Source organism: Anoplopoma fimbria, chromosome 20, assembly GCF_027596085.1.
Source record: "Anoplopoma fimbria isolate UVic2021 breed Golden Eagle Sablefish chromosome 20, Afim_UVic_2022, whole genome shotgun sequence".
NCBI lineage: Eukaryota > Metazoa > Chordata > Actinopteri > Perciformes > Anoplopomatidae > Anoplopoma > Anoplopoma fimbria.
The window spans coordinates 17,265,528-17,287,319 of record NC_072468.1 but is presented as its reverse complement, the minus strand read 5'-3'; the positions used below and the strand labels follow the sequence as shown (position 1 = coordinate 17,287,319).

Sequence of the window (21,792 nt, the reverse complement as noted above, 5' to 3'; positions counted from 1 at the left end):
TGTTCTTATTGCCTGCATTTGTTTGTTTGTCTTCCTGAGATTAGTGTTTCCAAAGCAGAACAACAGTGCATCACAGTTATATAGTTTGCTTGAGTCATGCTGCAATATTTCCTTCAGTCCCCACCCCCCTGGAGAGAAGGCAAAGATAAAAGGATAAAGAGATGGAGGATAAAGGGGGAATTTTGTAACAGACATCCACCCCAGCTGTTTCTGTGTTGTTCTGATCTATGGGGCTTACCATGTTTTATTTCTGGATCCACTGACAGACAACTCTAATGGGACGCTGTTCTGGTTTCACTTGAAGTTAGAATTAGTTCAACGATGCCTCTTTGTGGACGACGTGTGCTATTACATTACTGAGGAGAAACCACACACAGTGTCATGCCTTTTTAATGAAGTTTAGAGTGGGATTTTGGATCGAGATTGGTCTTAATTTAATCAAGACTTTGTAAGATTGATCTTAAAGGTGAAACACATGTTGCTCAGTTTTGTATGACTCAATATGATGTGACATGTTACAGACTAGTTTCAATCCACTGAGGATAATCAATCAGCCTGCTAATATGTCTCCAACAAAAATACTTTTCTTTGATGAGCAGTCATACTGAGAGTCAGTAGAAATAAACATGATGTGTTTATAACTATTTGTGCAAAAAGAAAGTGTGTTACATCCACCTCCATTGAATGAATGGCATACATGAATTAAAGAAATAACCCTGTGTGTGTCAGGATGATTTTAATGCTTTATGGCTGCTCACTCAAAGGACATTTTAAGTCCAGCTGTCAAAAAACCTTCACACATTTTAACAAGGGCCATGATGATGGTGACAATGGTGATAATGTCTCATTTTCACTTTGGGCACCATTTTACCAATATCTAAAGTTTAGATTTGAAAAACCTTCATCATAATGAACCACATGCACCGGGTTACACTAATCAGAAATAAAGGCTTTTAATATATTATCGCAAATTCATAGTCAATAATCAATTAATTGAGACAGAAAGTCTGTTTTGTTTTTAAAAGTTAAGTTATATAACTATAAAACATCTCACCAATCTCAATGATATATCTTATAATGGTCTTCTCTGCTCTCCACATGGGTTTATAGTCCCAATACCTCTGATAAGACTGTATGAAAGTATACAAAAACTATTCAAAAATAGTGTGAAAAAGGGCTGTGATTTATTTCCCCTACATACACAAGGGGTGTTTTTTAATAAAATAATGAATAAAAAGGCCAGACAATCAATCAAACGTCACCTCACCATCTCTCTCATCTTTTCATTTATGGGACTTTAATTGAGACTGTTACAACGTTAATTAATTATTCATGAGTCTTCTACTACCATCCCGGCAAAACAAAGCTACAGGGGGGTGCGGTCTTTCCTGTAGTCGAGAACGGAAGCGGAAACTCGGCCATCTCCTCGTACACTCAGGCTACAGCAGGGTCAGTACACACTTCATTTGAATGTTTATTGTGGCGTGTTGTCAGCATTTCTTCACATTTCGGCTCTCGATTTAAATGTGTATACCCAGCGTTGTCCGGAAGCAGGACGTGTCCCTGTTAAGGCTTGGACAGCTTAGCAGTCCTGCTGCGAACTAACCAGCAGGAGCTAGCTAGCTAACTGCTAGCTTGCTAGCTAATCTTTTTCTAGCAGCAACAAGAGAGCAGCAGGGGATTTGTTTTATCAGTCAAACTGGCAGGTAACATTCACGTCCGTTTGTATCATCTGGTGTGAGTGCATGTTGTGTTAGTTTGTCTGCCCATTCGGACCCAGCTACCCCCTCCTGTACCCCTGTTCAGACTTCACCCAGACCTCTGGTGGCAGAGAGCTAGCCGACTGTTTCGACTAGCTCATGTGGGAATGGGAGAGGTATCCTGCTGGGGGACTGCTGGGGCAACACGTCAGTGGACTCAGGGTTACATCAGGTTAGCTAACTTGATGAGGTTAGGTGTAACAGGGGGAGTTGTCTAGATGGGCAACGGTATCTGTGTGTGCCAACTGGGTGTGGGTAAGTTCAACATAGGGGTAAGTTAGCCCAGATTCAGTAACAACCTCTTAGCCTTGTTTCTTATCTGTGCAAAGCTACCATTATACTATAACACAGGTGTATCTGTGGTTGTTCTAGCTGTTTGCTGATCCAAGTGAGTCATCTGTCAAGTCACAGTAGAAGATAAAAGTGATTGTGTCCTCAGGTGTTTCAGAGCAGCAGAAATGAAACATAGTTCATTAAATACATTCACTTGATGTTTTTTTTTTTAAATAGTCAGAGCTTGTGGAGATATTTGAGACAACCTAAGCTACAAAGGGCGCGCTGTGTACCTTTTATCAAAGATTAGTGGATCTGTCTGAACTTTGGTACAGAGCTTCAGGAGTCTCTCAACTGGCTTTTGCAATAGTTGCCTTATGTTCAGTTATGCAACATGCTCTCCTATTTGTCTGACCTACAAATTTAAACAGTGACATGCTGTGCTATGCGGGTCCGGCTTCTTTTAAACACTTTAAAAGTATACAGCACAGTTGTCTTAGTAGAGCATATTTGTCATATTACTAGTTTACCAAAGTATATTTACAACCTGAACAAATAGTGTTTTCCAAATGCATGGATTCTTTTAAACATTTTAATTCCTGTGTTAAGTTAATTTACCTAATTACAGTACACAGTCATAGAGTAGGTTAGAGTTAATTTAAGACTATAAGAAACAGATTTAAAGTAGATTGTTGTTTTTTATACATGGCTAAGACCAGAATAAAGTTATTCATGTTTAAAATAATTTTACACATTTATTTGGAAAGAAAATTCAATGTGTGTAAGTGAAAGGATGCATCTGGTCAGCAACAATGTGTAAGCCTGCTGTGTAAGCAATCAAATGCAAACAATGCTCCCACGTAGTGATCCAATATTGTGCCACGAAATCATTCTCTGCATGCCATTACACCAGCAACAGCAGCAGACAGGACTCTCTGATGTTCATCATGGGGTTTTTCCCACTTGTTTATCATCCAGTTTTTGCTTATTACATGCTCACTCTGTTAAAAGCTGATATAAGTCATGTAGGAGTAATAGGAGTTTGAACTATGTTCTGAGAAGCCCTTGCATGTATGGTTAAGTTAATGTTTGAATATAATCTGTTGGCATTAAAAGTCTGTACTGTTATGACCTGTGTCTTTATCCACACCGTTGGAGTTTTTTTAGTTATCCATCCTAGGTAAACTCTCAATCCACTGGATGTTTCAGCCAGGTAATATGAGTTCAAGATTACAGTTTATGGGTTTATCAATCTAATTATAAGTAGTGTTATTATCTGAAATTAAGTAAATGGATACATATTACATATATGTAAGGCAGCAGAATTCCAAATTCAGTTTCCGTTCAGACATACAATATTTATTTAGTACCGCTGTTGCATCGCTTTATTGTGATAGTAAGATAAAGGTTAGTTGAATTATTGTAATTAATTATCTGGCTCATGGATGACTCAGAAGTTTGAATTGCAAATGTTTCTTACCCCTAAAACATGCTGCTCCTTGTGATTCCAGCTGCTACAATACAGTTATTTTGTGAAGTATAAGAAATAATACAATACGTCTTTTCCCTTTCTGTGACCAATTGGTTCAGGAGTAGTCTTAACTCTAATTCTTTAGAGAAGGACTTTATGACTTGAATTTGATAAGTAAGATATGTTATCTTACTAATATGTTGTATCTGAGACTATTGGGCATGTGTGGATCAGCAACAGGTCATGTGATTTTGTTGCTGAATATCTGCTTTGTCCTTATTCTCTAATGCTTACACCAGAATTAGACCTAGCATCAAGTTGAGCTTTTTCTTGTCTATGTGTTGTGATTTAGCAGTGATCTCTCAGTGCATATGGGTTCTTTTTTAATGTTCGTCTCAATCTTGCTCCATAGTTTTCATCTCCCTATGCCTGAGGTTTTGGGACCCAATGTTGCCACAGGAAGATACAGACAAACTGAGAAATAGCACTCTGTGAATGAGTGGCACACAAGCCAGAAAAACAAAAGATACCAAGAGGAGAGACCCTTATTCTGCATCATTCTTGTGTAACAGGTGTGCCTGACGCTGTCTCTCTTCCCCTGTTGATACCAGCAGTCACATTTCAGATTGATCTCTGGTATAGACTCCCTCTTTCACACTCTGATTGTTCCTCTCAAGGTCTCCCGCTCTTTCATCCAAGAAGATGTATGTACTTGCATACATCTTCTCTTGTCTTTTTAAATTTTTGTCTTCTTGCACTCTTTTTGTAGTATTGAATTATTATTTTTTTTAAAGTCTTTTTTGTTTGTCTTTGTTTGAAATAACAATGTTCTTTGCCTCGAGTCGCTGTTTGCTTTGCCTTAACTATATTTTACAACCTTTCTTCTCCATCTGCTTTTCAGATTGCAACAGAACTCGACGGCCAGACCGTTGCCATGTCGACCTCATCGCTACGGCGACAAGTAAAGAACATCGTCCACAACTATTCAGAGGCTGAAATCAAGGTTGTGTGTCCTTCTGCTTATCTGGCTTTTCTTCCTCTTTTTTTTTTCTTTTTTCTTACACCCATCCACCATATGTCCATGGCGGAAATGTAGCCTGTGTATCTCCTTAGCACATATGACATAACGTAGCTGCTGATAATTTAATTTTTATTTGAAGCAACCTCCTCACTCTTTCCCCTGGTTAAACATAATGAGCTAAATCTAATTATTATCTGTTCATTAGTTAGCCTCTCTCCGTCTTGTGTCATTATTGAGTTTGCATTGCTACTCAGAACATTGTGAACCATTACATTGTCACAAAGTATTGGCCCTTAATTATTCTTATCACGGACAGTTTGGATAGAGGATGACTTCAAGTTTGTCCCTTCCTGTGTTGTTCAGGTTAGAGAGGCGACATCCAATGACCCATGGGGCCCCAGCAGCTCTCTGATGTCAGAGATTGCTGATCTAACGTACAATGTTGTGGCCTTCTCGGAAATCATGAGCATGGTGTGGAAGCGCCTCAATGACCACGGCAAGAACTGGAGACATGTGTACAAGGTTGGTGTTTGTGTGGAAGTTGGGGATAATTGTTGCGCAACACTTCACCTGTCGCTGAGGATGCGGGATGATGATGCTCAGAAGTTTCTTAAATCTTGATTTACTGCCCAGTACAGAGTAAACTATTGAGTGTTTAATGTATAGGTGTAGGCAAGAGAGTGATTTCAGACATAACCCAAATAGGGCTGCCATTTAATGAAATGTATGAATTATATTTCATGGTTTGTAGTAATTATTGTGTGTTTGTGTTTCTCCTTGGGTGTGAATGGAAGATGGAATCTAACAAAGTGTCTGATTGTAGCCCAAAAACTGTTTTAATATTTGTATTTCTGCTACTTAATTATCCAGACATTTTCTACAGTTGGTCATTTGTTGTGATCTATATTTTCACCAGGCTATGACTCTTATGGAGTACCTGATCAAGACTGGTTCAGAACGTGTTGCCCAACAGTGCCGAGAGAATATTTACGCAGTCCAGACCCTCAAGGATTTTCAGTACATAGACAGGGACGGCAAAGACCAGGTACAAAAACACACCCATGTCCACAAAGTTGCAAAGAAAATTGGAAGTGATTAGAGATTAAGGTCCACCTTTGTGGAATGCAGGCTCACTTTGTCAAACATGCCGCTTGTGTGTCATTCAAGGACATTTTACAATGAGTTTATAACCTCTTGTGCAAACAAACCCAGACAGAAAAGTTTTTATGGGTTGTTAGTGTTAAAAAACTGTTATAACAACAATAAGATGTGTGTAAAAACAGCACTAGTAATTCAATGTATGTATGTTAATGTAATATTTAGCATTACATTTACTGTGCTGCATGTGATTGTGTGCCGATACCTGTATATTTCCAGGGGGTGAATGTGCGAGAGAAAGCCAAACAGCTGGTGACACTGCTGAAAGATGAAGAGAGGCTAAGAGAGGAGAGGATCCACGCCCTCAAAACCAAAGAGAAGATGGCACAGACCTCCAGCGGTGAGATTGGTACTTAAAATAGATATTTTAAACGATTCAACCATTGCTCAAAGCTACATTATTACACTCTGAGAGAAAGGTGGACTCACAATAGCATAAGAGGCCTTTAGCTCCAAGAGGCTGATGACCTAAGACAAGCTCTCATACATGCATACGCTTGTTTGTTTCTGCCCCAGCCTCCTCAGCTCCCTCAGCTCCCAGTATTGGGGGCAGCCTGTCAGCGGGCTCCCACTCCGGAGGTGCAGACCCTGAGCAGGCCTGGCCACAGAGCACTGGAGAGGAAGATCTGCAGCTCCAGCTGGCCTTAGCCATGAGTAAAGAAGAGGCAGAGCAGGTAACAAAAAGCAGCATATTCACGACAAGCACAGCTACATTAATGCTCTCCAAGATGAGATTCAAAGCATAACTACAACTAACTGCAGCTAAGTTTGCAGTTTGTACAGTCTGTGGCAGCACCTGTGTACACAGAGGGATGTTACTGATATTATTCACCACATACACCTAGCTTTGCTCTCACCATGTAATGCCTGACCTCCCCCAGACTAGCAAGGACCCTCTGGAGGACGCAGAGCTCCGCTATGCAATCACACTCAGCAAAGAGATTCAACAAAAGGTCAGGGGCAGAGAGTTTGCTCTGCTGACTGGCCATCCAGTCATCAACTATCTGTCTTTCCGTCAATTGGAATTTCTCAAACACGCATCAAGTATTGATCAATCAATTAATCTTTGCACATATTTGTCATGTGTCATCTCCCTCAAGACACAAATTTGCATCAGACTGCAGTAACTTGGATGAGATAATTTAGTTTGGTGTCGTGTCACTTTCTACTATGGAGCTTGCACTCATAAAACTTGTGAAAAGTAGGTGCTTTCAAATCCTTGTCGAAAGTGAGCGCCCAAAGAATTGATTAACTCTAATTTGATTTTTGAATCTGCATGACATTGGCAAATATTTACCATAATTGACTAAATTACACACCGATTGGTTTGTAAGCTTTGATTATTCTTTCCTCCCTGTCATCTTCTCTGATAGCATGCATTCAGCTGTAGTCTTGATTTGTCTTTCCTTACCTGTGACACCACCTGTCTCCTGCTGTCGTAACTTCCTTGTACTGAGTTCACTGAGTGCAAACCGTGTTAGCCTGTTGTATGCAAGTGTTTACCTACTTCTGCCCATACTCTACCCCTTTAAAGCTAGATGCCATTGTTATTGTTGTATTGTTGTGGCACAATGCACAAACATTGCTGATTTATATAGCAGATATGGCCGTTTCCTTGTGGATAAGTCAGTGTTTTGCTGTTTTCATAGTCAATCCTCCTTATAATCAGGTGGATAAAAGATGGCATTGGGTAGAGATGTCCTGGAGCGATCTGCAAGGGGTGATCAAAGCATTATTTTTGTTTAATGGTTAAAATTCCACTCCTTTTCTTTATTATTACTTTCTGTGCTCCACTGGGCTTAGCTAAAATACTGGTACCTGTTCCTAATCTAGATTATTATTATGAGCAAGTGAACCACGAGCAGCACAAACAGATTAAAATCAGCCAACGGCATGTCAGCAAATGAACTAACCACAACTGCTTTTGTAGCTTTCCTCGCTCCTACAGTGGTGCTGTCTGTTGAAACTGCATTTAAACCTCAGTATTCTGTTTATGGAGATTCACAGCCTATCAATGTCTAAACCTCCACCAAACAGTTCTACAGTTCTCCTTGTGACAGCAGTTGGAGATGAGCCTATTTTCTTTTGAAAACAAGCATCGTCTGATTTGACCATGTTTTGTGGAAAAATGAGAATTACACAAAATGTCTAACTCATAAACAATGCAGTGTTTGGTTGATTTGTGTTCATTTTCTGTTGACTGAAGGCATTGATTTAAAGATCAGGTTTTCAGTTTCCCCTCCCAACAATTCAGACTGAAATTGTGGAGTTGTAAACTGATCCTAAATCTGTACCTGTGGTGTGCTTTCCGAGGTTGTGTGCCTCAGGTTGCTGACATCAGTGTGTCTGATTGGCAGGAAGAGCGACTGCGTAGAGGTGATGACCTGAGACTGCAGATGGCCATCGAGGAGAGCAGGAGGGAGAAAACTAAGCCTGAGGAGGTATGTGTAAAATAAGAGATTAAATCCTAAGGAAGATTCAAACAGCAGGGGTAATATTCATAACGACAGCATGTTCAGCTTTATGAATAAGATTCTTTCTTTACTAGTGAAGGAGCACACATTCCATACATGTTACAGACATTGCCAATGTGGAAGTTATCAAAGTCATGCCTTTGGGCTCACATTCTTTTGATTGCAGCTGTAACTGTCATTATATGCTGTGTCAAAAAATTAACCACGGTTAAGGTATATTCTAAATGCTTGTGTCCTTTGTCGGGTTTGATACTGATTCAACTTTTTGGTTTAAATTTGATCAAACTTCAAGATTCTTGAACGCAGTAACCGGCATGATAAACTTTCGAGCGGAAATTCGTCTCCATCTAGGGCCTGAAATATCTGCAGAAACAATGTCACTGTGATGGTTGCAGATGGCCCTTAAACCACAAAATGAGTGTATGTGACTATAAACATGTAAAATATACAAAGTGCAGAATAAAATCATAGAACTCGTGTGGCAGTTTTAGCAACGTTGACAAAGAACAGACAAGGAACCAAGAATCAAGTTCAACCTGATTTCTTTCAGTAATGTATGCATGTCTGGTCTACAATTCTGTCTCCTTCAAATTCTCTGATTTGTGAACTTCCCGAATACCGCGGTAGGAACATTAATCCTTAATATTTTCTCTTGCACAGGGGGCCCTGATGGAACTGGGTGCCGTGGACCCCTGGGGGGCCCCAGCTGCTGCCGGCGCCACTGTGGGCTCTGCCGGCCCTTCGCCTCCCCCCACAGTTCCTGCCGCTGCTGCCTCAGGTCCCTGGGGCACAGCCCCCACAGACCCATGGGGGGTAGCGTCACCCACATCTCCTACAAGTTCTGACCCCTGGGGTGGGGGAGCCCCACCCACTATAGCCCCTCCTCCGGACCCCTGGGGAGAGACGTCCAACAGAGTTAACAACGTTGACCCCTGGGGGAGTTCAGGTAAGCAGCCACAACACCGGTCACGTATCAACCCTGCAGCCAGTCAGGTTGGTGGGAATGCACTCATCGCTGAGTATCAAAGCAGAACCAAGTCCTGCTCTGATGATCAAAGAGGATGTGAAGACCACTCGACCTTTCGACTTTTCACGCCGCCGTTCCGTTTCCTCTCATGTCGTATCTTACACACGCTTTCAGATTGTACCGAGGAAAGCAAGCATGCTAAATCCATTCTCCCTCTGTGTCTAAACCAGGGATTTGTATCCTCTTGTTTCTACTCAGGACTGACTGGCTGTGTCTCAACCAGAGCTGTCTCTTCTCTTACCCTTTTGAGCCTTTTTAATGTATGGGCTAGCTGCGTATCATCTCTCCTTTACCTCCAGTGAGCTTCAGATATAGAACAGGTGAAAGTAACATGGTGGACAGCTGTGGAAAATCTGCTTTCATCTGTCCTTGTCAAATTAGTTGGGCTGCAGAGGTCAAGGAGAGAAACACCTGTGTTGGAACCCAGCCCAGCTCCCTCCTTTGTTGTGGATTGTCAGTGTAAGGTGTGGTGTTAACCCTCCCCTCCCCTTCGTCTCCTCCCCTACCCCTTTAGCTGTGACCCCCCCCAGTGCCGACCCCTGGGGCCCCCCAGTGACACCCAGCACGTCCTCCTCCGGGGGGCCAGTAGACCCCTGGGCAAGGGACGGGCCTGTCCCTCTCTCTGACCCTATCACCTCCGACATCTGGAGTGGCAGCGCCAAACACACAAATGGCACAGGTACATTCACACTTAAAGCCATACAGACTCACAAACACTGAGGTATTGGTACACACTAAGGAATTTTATCTACACACAGATTTTCATTTGCATGCACACAACAGTTGTCTTGTCCTACATTTCATCCTCCTCTGGTATCTGTTGTATTGCAGTTGTATATTGTGTTTTTTAAAATAAATACTTTTTTTTTTTGTTAATTTGATTTACTGTTTCTATTACACCTCCTTTTCCTCCTCAGGAGACCCAGAGCGACGAGGGTCCCCAGCAATAGGCTGTGACAGCACAGGCTCCCCGGTGCCCTTTGACCTGTCATCTCTTGGTTCTTCACTTCCTGTTCGTAAGACTCCCGAGTCCTTCCTCGGCCCCAACGCAGCGCTGGTGGATCTGGATTCCCTGTTGTCGTCTAAACCCAAACCCAAACAGCCGCCGCCTCCTTCTATCTCTTCCTCTTCAGCGCACAACCCCTTCCTCCAGAACACAGGTTAGTTACAGCTATCGTGTTATCGGTGTAAAGGAGAAGTAAGTGATAAGCTCAGCATTACTTCTGTAGAAAGAAAAAACAGTCAGTCAGTCTTACCAAATTACTTGGAAGTATTTGGAATTTTTATCTCGGGACATTTAGGTCCACGCAAGTTTTAAGATGCCATCATCAGCTTTGTTCATAGTCACAATAAATACAGTGGTAGAAAAAGACCATTGAAATACATTCTAAGAAGATCTAATTAAATCTCTTGATGCACTACCCCTAACGCACAAGTATGGAGAGAGTTTGGCTGGAACAAAGCGGGTTCTTCTGAACACCTCAAATCAAAAGCAGACAATTAACAGACAAACAACAATAAAGTTGGAGACAAACTATTCTCACGTTTTCAGGAGTTGCACCAAAGGTTTTTGGGAAAATGTCAATGCAACTATAAAAGACAGACAATAAAAGATATTCTGTACAAGGAACATTTCAAAGCTTGAGCAAGAATTTAGTGTAAAGCTGACCCTCTTGGGAAAGGGCAGGAAATGTTTTCAATGATCAATTAAGGAAATATTATTGACACAAGATTAGGGAGTAAATTATTTACAGGAATGTGTTGCATAATAAATAGTTTGTAACTTGAAATGAGAATTTACTGTATGAGTAACCCATGGTAACAGTTGGGTCCAGGGCTGCAACAAGCAATTATTTTCATTATATTTGCAAATTGATTATTTTATTATCAATTTGCCAATTATTTTCCAGATTAATCATTTGATCTATAACAAATATATATATTTATAATGTGTTTTTTTTCTCACCAGTGTCCATCAATTCCAATAAGTTAAAAGCAGTCACACAATGTTGTCTGAGCAGAGTCATAATTTGCTTCTTTTTGATCAGCAACATCTGTGATTACCGGTATGGCCTTAAAGTTCATGTGGCTAGCCTCGGCCTCTACCAAACACCGCCAGTGCTCAGAGACATATTACACTTAAACACAAATCGAATTCATGGCTCCTAAAGTCTTGTTTTGTCCGACTAAGATATTCAGTTTTAGGTAACATAAATATTCACACTTTAGAAGCGTAAACCAATGAATGTTTAGCATTTTGATTATCAGAATATTTGCTGATTACTTTTCAGTTTATTAACTAATTAATTAACCAGCACTTTGTTTCCAGATATGAAAACCTTCAAAACATTGATGGAAAGAAATTAAAAGAATAATATGAAAATGTGTTGAACATAATGTACTGGCAGATAGGAAATACCAAAGAGTAATTTAATAACTGTCTCCTCTGACCCTCAGGCTCATCTCCTGCTCCTGGCATGGCAGTGACTCCAGGCAGCACCATTTCCAGTAGGGGGGTTTCTCCAACACCTGCCTCCTCCAACCCTTTCGGCGTGGCTCCACCCATGACCTCCATCTCACCTCAGCCCTCATCACTTGGCCTGAGCAGCCTCCGCTCCAGTCCTGTGCCTCCCAATCCCATGCTGGGCATGATGCAACCAGGAATGGGCCTGGGGCCCATGAGTGTGGGTATGGGGGCTCCAGGAATGGGCCTGGGCATGATGCAGGCCAGCCCCATGGGCATGCCCTACAGCGGGCTCTCGCCAATGGCGCCCCCAGGCTCGTCTCTGTTGGGGCCTGTAGCCGCAGCACCTCCTCAGCTGATTTTGGGTGGGCCCACTGGAACAGGAGGAGTGATGGGGGCAGGAGGATCAATGGGAGGCGGAGGAACGACGGGAGCGAGCACCAACCCTTTTCTCCTTTGAGGAAGTGTCACCACTATTTTGCTCCCCTGTTTCAACCTCCTCTCTGTCGTACCTGCTGCCCCCTTCATTCACCCCCTCCCCCCTCAACACAATTTGTGTCCAAAAAAGAAAAATGTGTACATCTCTATATTTAAAGAAAAATACAGAAAAATCAAAAATTCAGTTTATCTTTTCCCTAAAAAGCACTATTTTATTTCAGAATAATTTTCCACATTTAGTTCTTCATTTCAGTATGGGTTGTTTGTGGGCGGGAAATAGAAATCTATTTATTTTGTTTTAATCCTGTTCTGTTTCCTTTATGTTTTGTTTTTTTCAGTCCTATCTTGAGATGAAGGTAAGTCCGTGAGAGCAGGAGGCTTTTTCAGCAGTGTCACTCTACTCTGTTGTTATATTACTGCACTGAGAGAGAGATGGAGGGAGAGGGGACATAGCCACTAACAAACTGAACAGACAAACTGTTGCACCTGCCTCTTCCTCTTCTCTCCCTCTAGAATGAAGACAAACACTGAATCACTGAAATGAAAAGAGTGCATGAAGGATAATTTTTAATGAACTCCTGACGGTCAGTCAGAGATACGGACTGAAAAACCTGCATTAACATTTCAGACACAATGTGGTCAAATTGTTTCAACTATTTCACTTTTAATTTAATTTAATGTTAAAAGTAATTTATTTTTTTCCAATTTTTTGGGAACAAATAAACAGTGAAAATCACAGGATGATGCCATTTAAATCAAATGCTTATTTTTTCCCCTTCCTTATTGTAGAAAATGTAAAAGAGAGCTCTGACATCTGTGGTCTGATATTGAAAAAGGATGGGATGATTGTTGAATGTGTGTGTTTGCAGAAATGTGCGAATGAGAATATGAATGCTCATTTGTGAGAATGCAATAGTGCAAATGCCTGTTTCTGTGTAAATGTATCAATATATGTCTCGATTTTCTCCTGTGTCAGACCTTATTTCAGTGACTCAGAAAGGAAGACATTACATCCATTATTTTTGTTTTTAAAAATTGTCACTTGTATAAATACTATGTAATGTTGGGATTTCAAATGAGGTATTATAAGGGTCACACATTTCTCTGCCAATCATATTTCACAATCTATTTTTTTTGTTTTGTTAATCAGAAGCATTAGTTTTTTTCCAATCAAATTTCAAATGGGATCCCTGGTGTCCAGGTGTCCCAGAGCACCACTGTCCACCTGTTTCATCTCTCGTTCCTTCAGGGAGGAGAAGGGGAAAAAAAGACAATTATTTCAACAAATGAAAGGAAGGAAAAAAAAAAAATGGGACTTGACCACATGCTCCATGCTGTTCTTTTAATTTAGTTTGATGAATTTATTGTTATTTTATATCAACAAGAAAAATATCTCTTTTATCGGGTAAGGTTGAATTTTGTGTGGTGATGACTGTGAACATTCACATTTGAAAAGTAAAATGGAAAAAAAACAAAAGGAATTTATGAAATAAAACAAAAACACAGGTTGTGCGTTTGGCTTGTTTCATGCTTGCTCTGTAGTTAATGTCTAAATCCCATATACGTTTCCTTTTTTTTGTTCTGCTGCAGAGAACAATAATGTTTACACTTTATTTTAATTTTGTGAACATGTTTATAAATCTAAAATCCAACAGAATAAAACACCCTGCCAATAACCTGCAGAAGAAAAAGCTTAACGTTATTACAGCATATGAATTTGAATAAAGGTGAAAAATTGTACAACTTTTTCAACCTTGGATTACAGCGTTCAGTCATTTGTGACAAACTTGCTCTCTGAGAAGCTCCAAGTGAGAAAGCTCTGCATAGAGTTTAGTGAAGACGCCACATTTCTCTGAAAAGTTCTGTTGTAATCATTTCTCCATACAGACGGCGAAGGGTCAAATGAGCAGAGAATCCCAGTCAAAGTCATCCTGGATCTCCTCGCTGTTGCTGTGCAGACTCTTTAATGGAGGACGCTGTCGTGGTGTCATAGACTGAGGCTGCATTCCAGCTGAGACAGAAAGAAACATTAACTGAGGTAGCACACAACTAAAAGGAAGTGAGAAATTATTGGAAGAATGTCTATTTAAATAACTTCTCCTTTACATTCCACTCCTGAAAGTAAAAAAGAAAACTACTTTTTGAACGTGAGGTTCGGGTCTTACCGGTTGTGTTTGCAGGCTGTGTTAGCTGTGGTCTCTGAAAGCCTTGTCCCTGCATGTGCAGAGCCCTCCGGGGCGGCTGCACTCCACTGGCGGGGTGAACTATGGGAGAGTAGGGGAGGGGTGAGGGGTGAGTGAGGCTGGCAAGGGTAGGAGGGGGATTGGAGGGGAACGGTGGGACATGTAAGGATGGAGGTGCACCGAGGGCGAGAGGGGAGTTATTCCCAGAGGTGATCATGCCTCTGTGAGTGAAGAAGCGATTCAGAGAGTCACAGAGGGAGGTGAAGAGCGCCGGGTCCAGGGTCCAATCACAGAGCTCCGCCTGCCGCATGCTCTCCAGCAGGTCTAGTGACAGAAAGTGAGGGCCTTTTAGTACAAAAAAATATTTAGCAAAGATCTCAATAATCATGATGTTCATTATTCCATTATCTGCCACCAATTACAAATTCTGGCTAATACAATGTGTAAAAGCTTTTACTTTAGCTGCAATAACAAACCATACCTAAAAACAAACTTAAAGTGGCATCTAGCTGTGAAGATAATCTTTTCTTCTCTCATTTTTTATCTGTTTCACCCTGCTCTCCAAACAATGAAGACAAATGACATTTAATTGGTGGCGCTCACAGCATTTAACAGATTTTTGTCATTATTGAATAATCTTCAAATCATTTTCTCAATTAATCAGTCAATTGTGTTGGCTATAAAATTACCCAAATTCTTTCCCAGAGCCCATGGGGAAATCTTCAAAATGCTTGATTTATTTGACCATCAGTCCAAAACCCAAATATATTCAATTTACTTTAACATGAAACTAAATCAAAGCATAAAATCTTACCATTTAAGAAGAAAATGTTTGGTGTCTTAACTTGGGAAAATTATTAATCAATGGTAATAAAAAAAATTGCCAATACATTATCATTTTGCCTGATTGACTCAACATTTCGACTCTTGTATGTTGTCTAATATCCACAGTCTTATGAGTGTTCTGTAGAATCAACGCTCAGACAAAAATATATCAAACCCTCAGAAAAATCCGAACAAGGACAAGACAGCACAGACCTGGGTGACCAGAGAGGTCTATGTTGGCCCAGTCTAGATTGCTGGCAATGCGGAAGCTCTCCTTCAGAGAATCTGGGTTAATGAACCAGTCAGCCGGCACCGCTAGAGCGGAAGGGAGGAAGCAAACTTTAGAAAGCAGTGATATTTCCTGTGTTGTGTTTCTGCTTTAAATTCAGTTCAAGCTTTTCTGGGGTTAAGGTTATATGAGACTCACTGTATTGTGGATTGCGCTGCTCTGTCTCAGGAGGGTGGGCAGCTGTTGGAGCTGTAGGGGCTGGTGCAGGCGGTGCAGGTGGTGCAGGTGGTGCAGGGTGAGGAGACAAAGGTAGCAGAGTTGGGGTGTGAAGTGGAGTAGTGTCATTGATCAGAACACCCACAGGAGCAGCATCCGCTGGAAGGAGCATAAAAGAAGTCATTGATTGGAGCAGTTCACATGTATGATGTATACTTTATAGAGTTAATGGGCAAATAAAGTACTTACACTGTGAGCCTCCCCGCTCCCGCATGGTCTTGAAGAGAGACTTGAAAGACGCATACAAGTCTGGTAAGATCATCTCATCAAAGGTGAAACGCATCGGAGGATCAGTGGAGGGGTTTAAAGAGACAACGGGAGGGGCAGCAACAGATGAAGAGGAGATAGAGGGTCCTGACGCAGTGCAAACAGACACAGGCACTGAGTTAGGAGCACAGCAGAAAGTGGGACCAGAAACTAAATTAGGAAAGGACAGAGTGGCATCAGAGAACGAGTGAGCCGCTGGAGAAGACATATTGGCAGAGGAAAGAGGTGTAGCAGAGGCAGCGGGAATGGAAAATGTGGGGCCGGATGGATGGCGAAGTGGGAAGGAATTGATGGAAGACGTGCAGGCAGCGGGTTTGATCCCAGCTGAAGGAGAGACAGACTGATGATGATGATGATGATGGACGGGGTGAGTGGATACGGGTCTCGGCATGTAGGGTGACGGTTGCTGTGGAGATAAGATATTAGATCAGATGTTTCAACCCTGCTGCACTGTGATAGAGAGGATGTGGGGGACTCTACCTTGCATGGGGGAGGAGAGAGGGAGGCAGGGCGGGGCGACTGCTGCTGGATGGCTCCCGGCAGCTCTGTGTTAAAAAGTTGGTGTTCTGTGTGGGAGGATGGCTGTGGTTGATGAGAAGAAGCTCCTCGCTCTGCTTGTGTCACCGGAGTTTGAGAAACCTGTAACAGCAAAGCGTTGCCATTTGCAAATCTAGAAAATGTAATAAAATCCAACAGGAAAGTAAAAGTAGAATTACTTTAACTTAAAGTGTTGGTTCACCCAAAAATATTAGTAGAAATAATACAGAAATACCATTTTTTCTAATGTAGCCATGCAATTATTTGCCTGGTTTTGAGTGTTCTGCCTCCACCCTAAGTAGATGTAAATAAATGCTGACTAATCCCCCCCAAAATAATGTTAAAGGTTTTTTTATATAAACAGTTTCTTGATATAAAGTAGCCCTTACTAAAACTGCTGGCTGCATATTATCAATAATAACCAGGACATTTTTTTCTGGAAAGAATTGTTAAATGCTGTGACCGTTAAGTTTAATTTATCATTTTACTGCGGTGGACACACAAAATCTCATGTATTCTCAAAACCTTGATAAGTAGAAACAAAACCAGTATCGACATGGCTAAATAGCACTGGATAAAATTAAATTCGAAAATGAGTTTGTTTGGTGAACTGACCCTTTAAAGTTAATTGGTATACAAAACTGTGTTACCAAAAACTGGTCCCTTCACAGTGTTAAGTGTTAATTAATGAGTTTTATATAGTCATTATAGTACGTTTTCAGTATAAAATCATAATTTGCTATGAGACTTATAATTACAGCTGTCAGTTTTGATAGTTAACAGGTTTATGAGTGAGTGATATCAAACCACATACATCCTCCTCTGGATAGGGACGCTTTAGTGCCCTCACTTGATTCACCTCTGCAGGTCCGTCCATCGTCCAATAGGAACCCTACAAATACAGTACAGGTTTTCAGCTCTACTCTCTTTTAGGCAATCCATCTCACATGATGCAAGTTCTAAAAAAAACTGCACATATATGCTTCCAACGTCACAATATAAAAAGTCTATAAAAAGTAGTTCACCTTGCCGGGGTCACTCTGTGGCCGAGGAACTTTCCTGAAGCATTTATTAAGAGACAGATTATGACGAATGGAGTTCTGTTAAGGACACAAAGTGATGAAATAAGTCAGTCGTGCACCAGCTGATGAAGCAAATAATATAAATATCTGTTACAAAATACCAAACCAATGTTAAACTTGTACTTTAGTAACAAGGTTATTACTATTCTGAAACACTAATAATAAAATAATATGAAAGCTTACTTTCCATCCGCGGCCAGCTCGGCTGTAGTATGGAAACATGTCACTGATCCAGGTGTAGATGTCATTCAAACTCAACTTCCTTTCAGGTGCAGCTGCTATTGCCATGGCGATGAGAGTGGCATAGCTGTGAGGGGGTTTCCCTTTGTAGTTGGAAGGGGAGGGGTCCGGTAAAGAGGGTAGGAAGTCTCCTCTCTCCCTCCCTCTCTCTTTTTTCTTGTCCCTCTCGCCTCCTCCCCTCTCTTTCCCTGAGCGCAGGCTGCTGATTCCCAGCTGAGGCAGCCAGTCAATACTGGTGAGACTGGAGTCCAGTTCAGAGGACATTGTCTCTCCTTTTCTCTGTCCAGGGTCTGAGGGACCAGAAGGGGAAGCACTGGATCAACACATCCTTTTACTTTGGACACTGCTACGACCAAACCAAACACAGAAAAGCTTCAGTAGATTCCACTCTGCCTGTAATGTAACACTGTCAACCACTCTGTTCCTGTACGTCCACCCAGCAAGTTCAGGCAGTTTGTGCTGCTCTGGAAACTATCCACTCATAAGTAAAGACATTGCATGATTCTGACACCATCTATGTGTCACAACTTAACCTACCCTTTCTATTTTGTGAGGAAAAAGCTTGACTTGCTTACCTCTTTATGATCACCGGAGGCCCAAGGCCTTAAAAACTGTTAATATTTGATGTTGTCATCAGCTGTGCTCAACTGCTGACAAACTGGAGTCCGTCCTTCCCTTCAGGTCTCGCTCGTCAGCATGTTGATTCCAACGCAAGGCCTCCAGTCACACCTTTAGTTTGTGAAAGTTTGTGTTCTTTTGGATAAATACACACAAAAACTTACCGGAGAGCTTCCTTTTTCTCTCTCTCTCTCTCTCTCTCCTTCCCCTCCCTTTCAGACTTTACCAGAATTACGTCACTCACCCCTCCCTCTTTGTGACATCACTCTCTGTGCCCGCCTTTGGGAGCTGGTCCCTCCTCTCCAGCTTCTCACAGCTTGAAGTAGACGTTTTTCTAAAAGCTGTGGTCTGGACCAGGATATCAATAAAGAGGAACAACCTGTATGTTTGTCTTCAAACTGTTTTGACCCAGGAGAACCTCGTACTATCAAACAAGGCATGAAGGTTTGATTCAGAAACGTGAACACTCAAAAACAGTACAGATTTATAGCAGCGTCACTTTATTGAAGCACTTTCTCACTCTGTTGGAAGCAGTGAAATTCTGTACAGTATATGTGGGACAGAATGACAGGTGATCTCCCTACAGAGCGCTGAAGAAGGAGAGGAGGCCGGTGTCAGGGGACGGGTGGGCCAAAAGCTTCTGGATCTGTTAAAAAAGAAAATATGATTGTCACTTTCAGACCTTATACTGGCGGCATTATCAGAATTAAAACAAACAATCTTGGCAAACTTAAAAGGGCAAGTTGGCAGCTTTACAACTGAAAGATGTGCCATGTTTCCGCTTTTAAGTCCTGTCTTAGGACAAATTTTTACCGACTTGCCTTTCTTGCCTGACGATGAATTTTATTTATGTGTTCATTTTAAATATAGCTCTGTTGTGTAACCACTTTATGTTAAGTTTATTTAAATTGTTTCACCTGTCCTATCATATATGCTTTTGAATGATTCATCTGTAAATGTATTTTATACGGTCTCTTAATTGTGTAATTATATTTTGCTGTTTTGATTTCTTTAGATTTTGTATTGATCTGCTGTTTATGGAAAGCACGTTGTGCTCCCAGCTTGAAAAGTGGTATACAAATACAATTATTATTATTATTATTATTATTATTATTATGTTTGGGTTGGATCACTGCAGTATGAAGTGTCACCTCAAACTACTAAGATCACTTGTAACTGGTTGACAGTGTCAGTAATAAAGAATGTAGGCGGTGTATTTTTGGCTGCACTAAACACTGTTTTTGACTGCAGTCGGGGGTTATACGGCAGGACTTGTAGGTTTATGACATATTTAAACAAACAAAAGTTACTCAGGAGTGCAACAGAGAGCAGCAGAAGTAAGCACCTCCTTGAAGTTGGGGTGTCTGGCGTCTTGAACCAGCTGCAGCAGAACAGCCTCTGTGGTGGTGAGGAAAGCTCCGCTCTGTTTCAGTCGAGACAGAGCAAACAAACGGTCCGTCTGACTGTGGAGGGAGACAAGAAAAGTAGTCACACACACCTATATAAAGTTTCCAGACACACACAGGAACAAATCCGCATTTAATGCAGGTGATAATGATGCTCTATAGCAACAAAAAATACAAGATACCTTCTGGATGAGACGGCATCAGCCACAATATGAACCTCCATTCCCTTTTCAAGAAGGTCAAATGTTGTGCACTGTGGAAAAAGAGAAGAAGATTCATTAACTGAAGCTCTGTGGCACAAAATGACAGTTACAATACTTAATAGTAACTTAAATATCATCTGTCACATCTATGTTTTTGGTCATTCTTAGCTGCCATGACTAGAATTTTTAGCAAACATATACAACAAACATACACATTCAGATGCACTTCAAACTATCTTGGAAATTGTGTTAGGGGCAGTAATTCTTTTTTTTTTTTCCTCCGGCCCAATGGCAACAAAAAGAAAAAATATCATGCAAGAATGTATTAGGCACGTGCTGATGTGTAGAGGCATTGTTACCCTTAATTTAGAACGGTAGGAAAGCCAACTGGAAAAATCAAACCTGCAAATAATTGTGTTTTCCTGATTAGTACAACTATTGTGCACACTAAAAATATATTTAAAATAGAGAGGGGATAAGCGTGCTTCATTGAAGCCTGATGTCAACTAAAGCACAAACGTAGAGGATGAACATGACTGTGAACTTAAATGCATTGATTACTGGAAGTAAGCTCCCATTTGTCTTTATGTTGTGTTTTATGAAGCAGCTATACTGCAATGATGTGTTCTTACTGCGATACAGGCGTGTGCCTCTATTCCACACAGTATAGCCTGCTTAGGGTTCCCCAGGGCCTTTAGCTCCTTCTCCACCTCCTCTATCATCATGGTGAAGGAAGTTTTAGCATGAGCCTTCAGGTCTTCTGCTCCCAGCTCAGGTACTGTGGGACCCAAGCCTTTAGGGTACTGCTCTGTCAAAATGCAGGGGATGCTCAGAATACGACTGGCCTGTGAGGAAAAAAAGGAGAGAAGTAATGAATACTGACACACTAATGTCTGGTATGACTGACAGACACTGAGATAGTTGTGTGATGGAGAGTATTTCAAACCTGGAGCAATCTGGCCGCATTGCTGACGATGTTGGGGAACTGGAAGATGTTTGGTCTGAACTTCTCCTGCATGTCACACAGGAGGAGCACTGTATCATTGGTGGACAGCCTGCCTACTCTTGCCACTACAAAAGCAAAGTCGCAGAAAAAGAACATTGTATTCAGATACATTAAAGTACAATTCCAGAGGTACAGTGTTGGGGGTGGCATTAAAATAGCTCTGAAGCTTTTTAACAAATAACACCTGAAGAAATAAGCATGTGATGTTTGCAATGTGGAGGCTACTTTTGAGCTTTATTTGGAACTTCTAATTATGTGTTTCTCATTGGTGCAATGTGTGTTTACTTAAGGAGGAAAGAGGTTCTCTTCCTTGTACAAAATATTTCCTCCATTGTGTTGCATTGCCTTCATAACGATGAGACATACTGGTGTCCTAGCGTTACACAAATGAATTGGAGCAACATGGTGATGACTGCGATCCTAGGTTATTTTGTTATTTGAGCGAACTGAAATATAAAAAATAAATGTTTTACTTACTGTTGTTGTATGAATGGTCCGATTGTGAGGATGAGTGGGTGACAGGTTCAACAGGACACGTAAGAAGTTCAACTGTCAGGTTAAAGTATAATGTCCAATGTGACGCCTCCTGTGTAATGAGAAACCAACTGTAATGTGACCTTACCTATTTAACTTGTAAGGTAAAGAATGCATTCAATACAACATAAAAACGGCAAAATATTAACCAAATAGCAGACAAACATCAGTGCAACACTTACGTTATCAACAAATATATTGCAAAATGAAAACAATAACTACTCTAGCATGTAGCTTAGAAGACACACAAGTTCCACAGCCTTTCACGCATCGTCAATAGAGTACCGACCAATAGAATTG

The 21,792-nt window shown here is 41.2% G+C and overlaps 3 protein-coding genes across 10 annotated transcripts; 1 reads left to right on the top strand and 2 right to left on the bottom strand.

Moving 5' to 3' along the window:
• The first annotated feature begins 1,369 nt into the window (after nt 1–1,369).
• epn1a (epsin 1a) lies at nt 1,370–12,124 on the top strand. Of its 8 annotated transcripts, none has more exons than XM_054621146.1 (13): nt 1,370–1,449; nt 3,917–4,076; nt 4,406–4,507; nt 4,889–5,047; nt 5,442–5,570; nt 5,903–6,023; nt 6,200–6,357; nt 6,565–6,636; nt 8,041–8,124; nt 8,818–9,103; nt 9,699–9,863; nt 10,102–10,344; nt 11,642–12,124. In XM_054621146.1, exons 3-13 carry the CDS (start codon nt 4,439–4,441, stop codon nt 12,106–12,108), a joined length of 1,953 nt encoding a protein of 650 aa, XP_054477121.1. In that variant the 5' UTR covers nt 1,370–1,449; nt 3,917–4,076; nt 4,406–4,438; the 3' UTR covers nt 12,109–12,124. The 8 variants fall into 8 exon arrangements, with proteins under 8 accessions (XP_054477121.1, XP_054477115.1, XP_054477123.1 ...); XM_054621140.1 differs by having other exon boundaries at nt 5,903–6,032; XM_054621142.1 differs by lacking the exon at nt 1,370–1,449 and adding an exon at nt 1,463–1,706 and having other exon boundaries at nt 5,903–6,032.
• Nucleotides 12,125–13,977: 1,853 nt separating this feature from the next.
• On the bottom strand, nt 13,978–18,545 carry foxj2 (forkhead box J2). The gene is made up of 10 exons (XM_054621149.1): nt 18,301–18,545; nt 17,669–18,015; nt 17,429–17,503; nt 17,218–17,295; nt 16,347–16,505; nt 15,789–16,272; nt 15,522–15,698; nt 15,308–15,409; nt 14,252–14,593; nt 13,978–14,097 (listed from the first exon to the last, which is right to left on the bottom strand). The coding sequence occupies exons 2-10, from the start codon at nt 17,987–17,989 to the stop codon at nt 13,985–13,987; spliced, it is 1,851 nt and encodes a 616-aa protein (XP_054477124.1). The 5' UTR covers nt 17,990–18,015; nt 18,301–18,545; the 3' UTR covers nt 13,978–13,984.
• Nucleotides 18,546–18,822: 277 nt separating this feature from the next.
• isoc2 (isochorismatase domain containing 2) lies at nt 18,823–21,777 on the bottom strand. The gene is made up of 7 exons (XM_054621478.1): nt 21,675–21,777; nt 21,436–21,544; nt 20,899–21,023; nt 20,585–20,797; nt 19,932–20,002; nt 19,689–19,806; nt 18,823–18,989 (listed from the first exon to the last, which is right to left on the bottom strand). Coding segments are annotated over exons 2-7 (594 nt in total). The 5' UTR covers nt 21,437–21,544; nt 21,675–21,777; the 3' UTR covers nt 18,823–18,923.
• Nucleotides 21,778–21,792: the final 15 nt, after the last annotated feature.

What these genes read in the sequence shown, in the direction of transcription:
- epn1a (XM_054621140.1), top strand. Translation starts at nt 4,439, where the DNA reads ATGTCGACCTCATCGCTACGGCGACAAGTAAAGAACATCGTCCACAAC. An exon ending in ACTGGAGACATGTGTACAAG is followed by an intron (nt 5,048 to 5,441) that starts GTTGGTGTTTGT and finishes TATTTTCACCAG; the next exon opens with GCTATGACTCTTATGGAGTA. An exon ending in GACCTCCAGCGGTGAGATTG is followed by an intron (nt 6,033 to 6,199) that starts GTACTTAAAATA and finishes TTTCTGCCCCAG; the next exon opens with CCTCCTCAGCTCCCTCAGCT.
- foxj2 (XM_054621149.1), bottom strand. Translation starts at nt 17,989, where the DNA reads ATGTCCTCTGAACTGGACTCCAGTCTCACCAGTATTGACTGGCTGCCT. An exon ending in GCAGCGCAATCCACAATACA is followed by an intron (nt 15,410 to 15,521) that starts GTGAGTCTCATA and finishes CTTCCGCTCTAG; the next exon opens with CGGTGCCGGCTGACTGGTTC. An exon ending in AGACCTCTCTGGTCACCCAG is followed by an intron (nt 14,594 to 15,307) that starts GTCTGTGCTGTC and finishes TTCTGTCACTAG; the next exon opens with ACCTGCTGGAGAGCATGCGG.
- isoc2 (XM_054621478.1), bottom strand. An exon ending in ATGCGGCCAGATTGCTCCAG is followed by an intron (nt 20,798 to 20,898) that starts GTTTGAAATACT and finishes TTTTCCTCACAG; the next exon opens with GCCAGTCGTATTCTGAGCAT. An exon ending in GATGCCGTCTCATCCAGAAG is followed by an intron (nt 19,807 to 19,931) that starts GTATCTTGTATT and finishes CTCCCTCCACAG; the next exon opens with TCAGACGGACCGTTTGTTTG.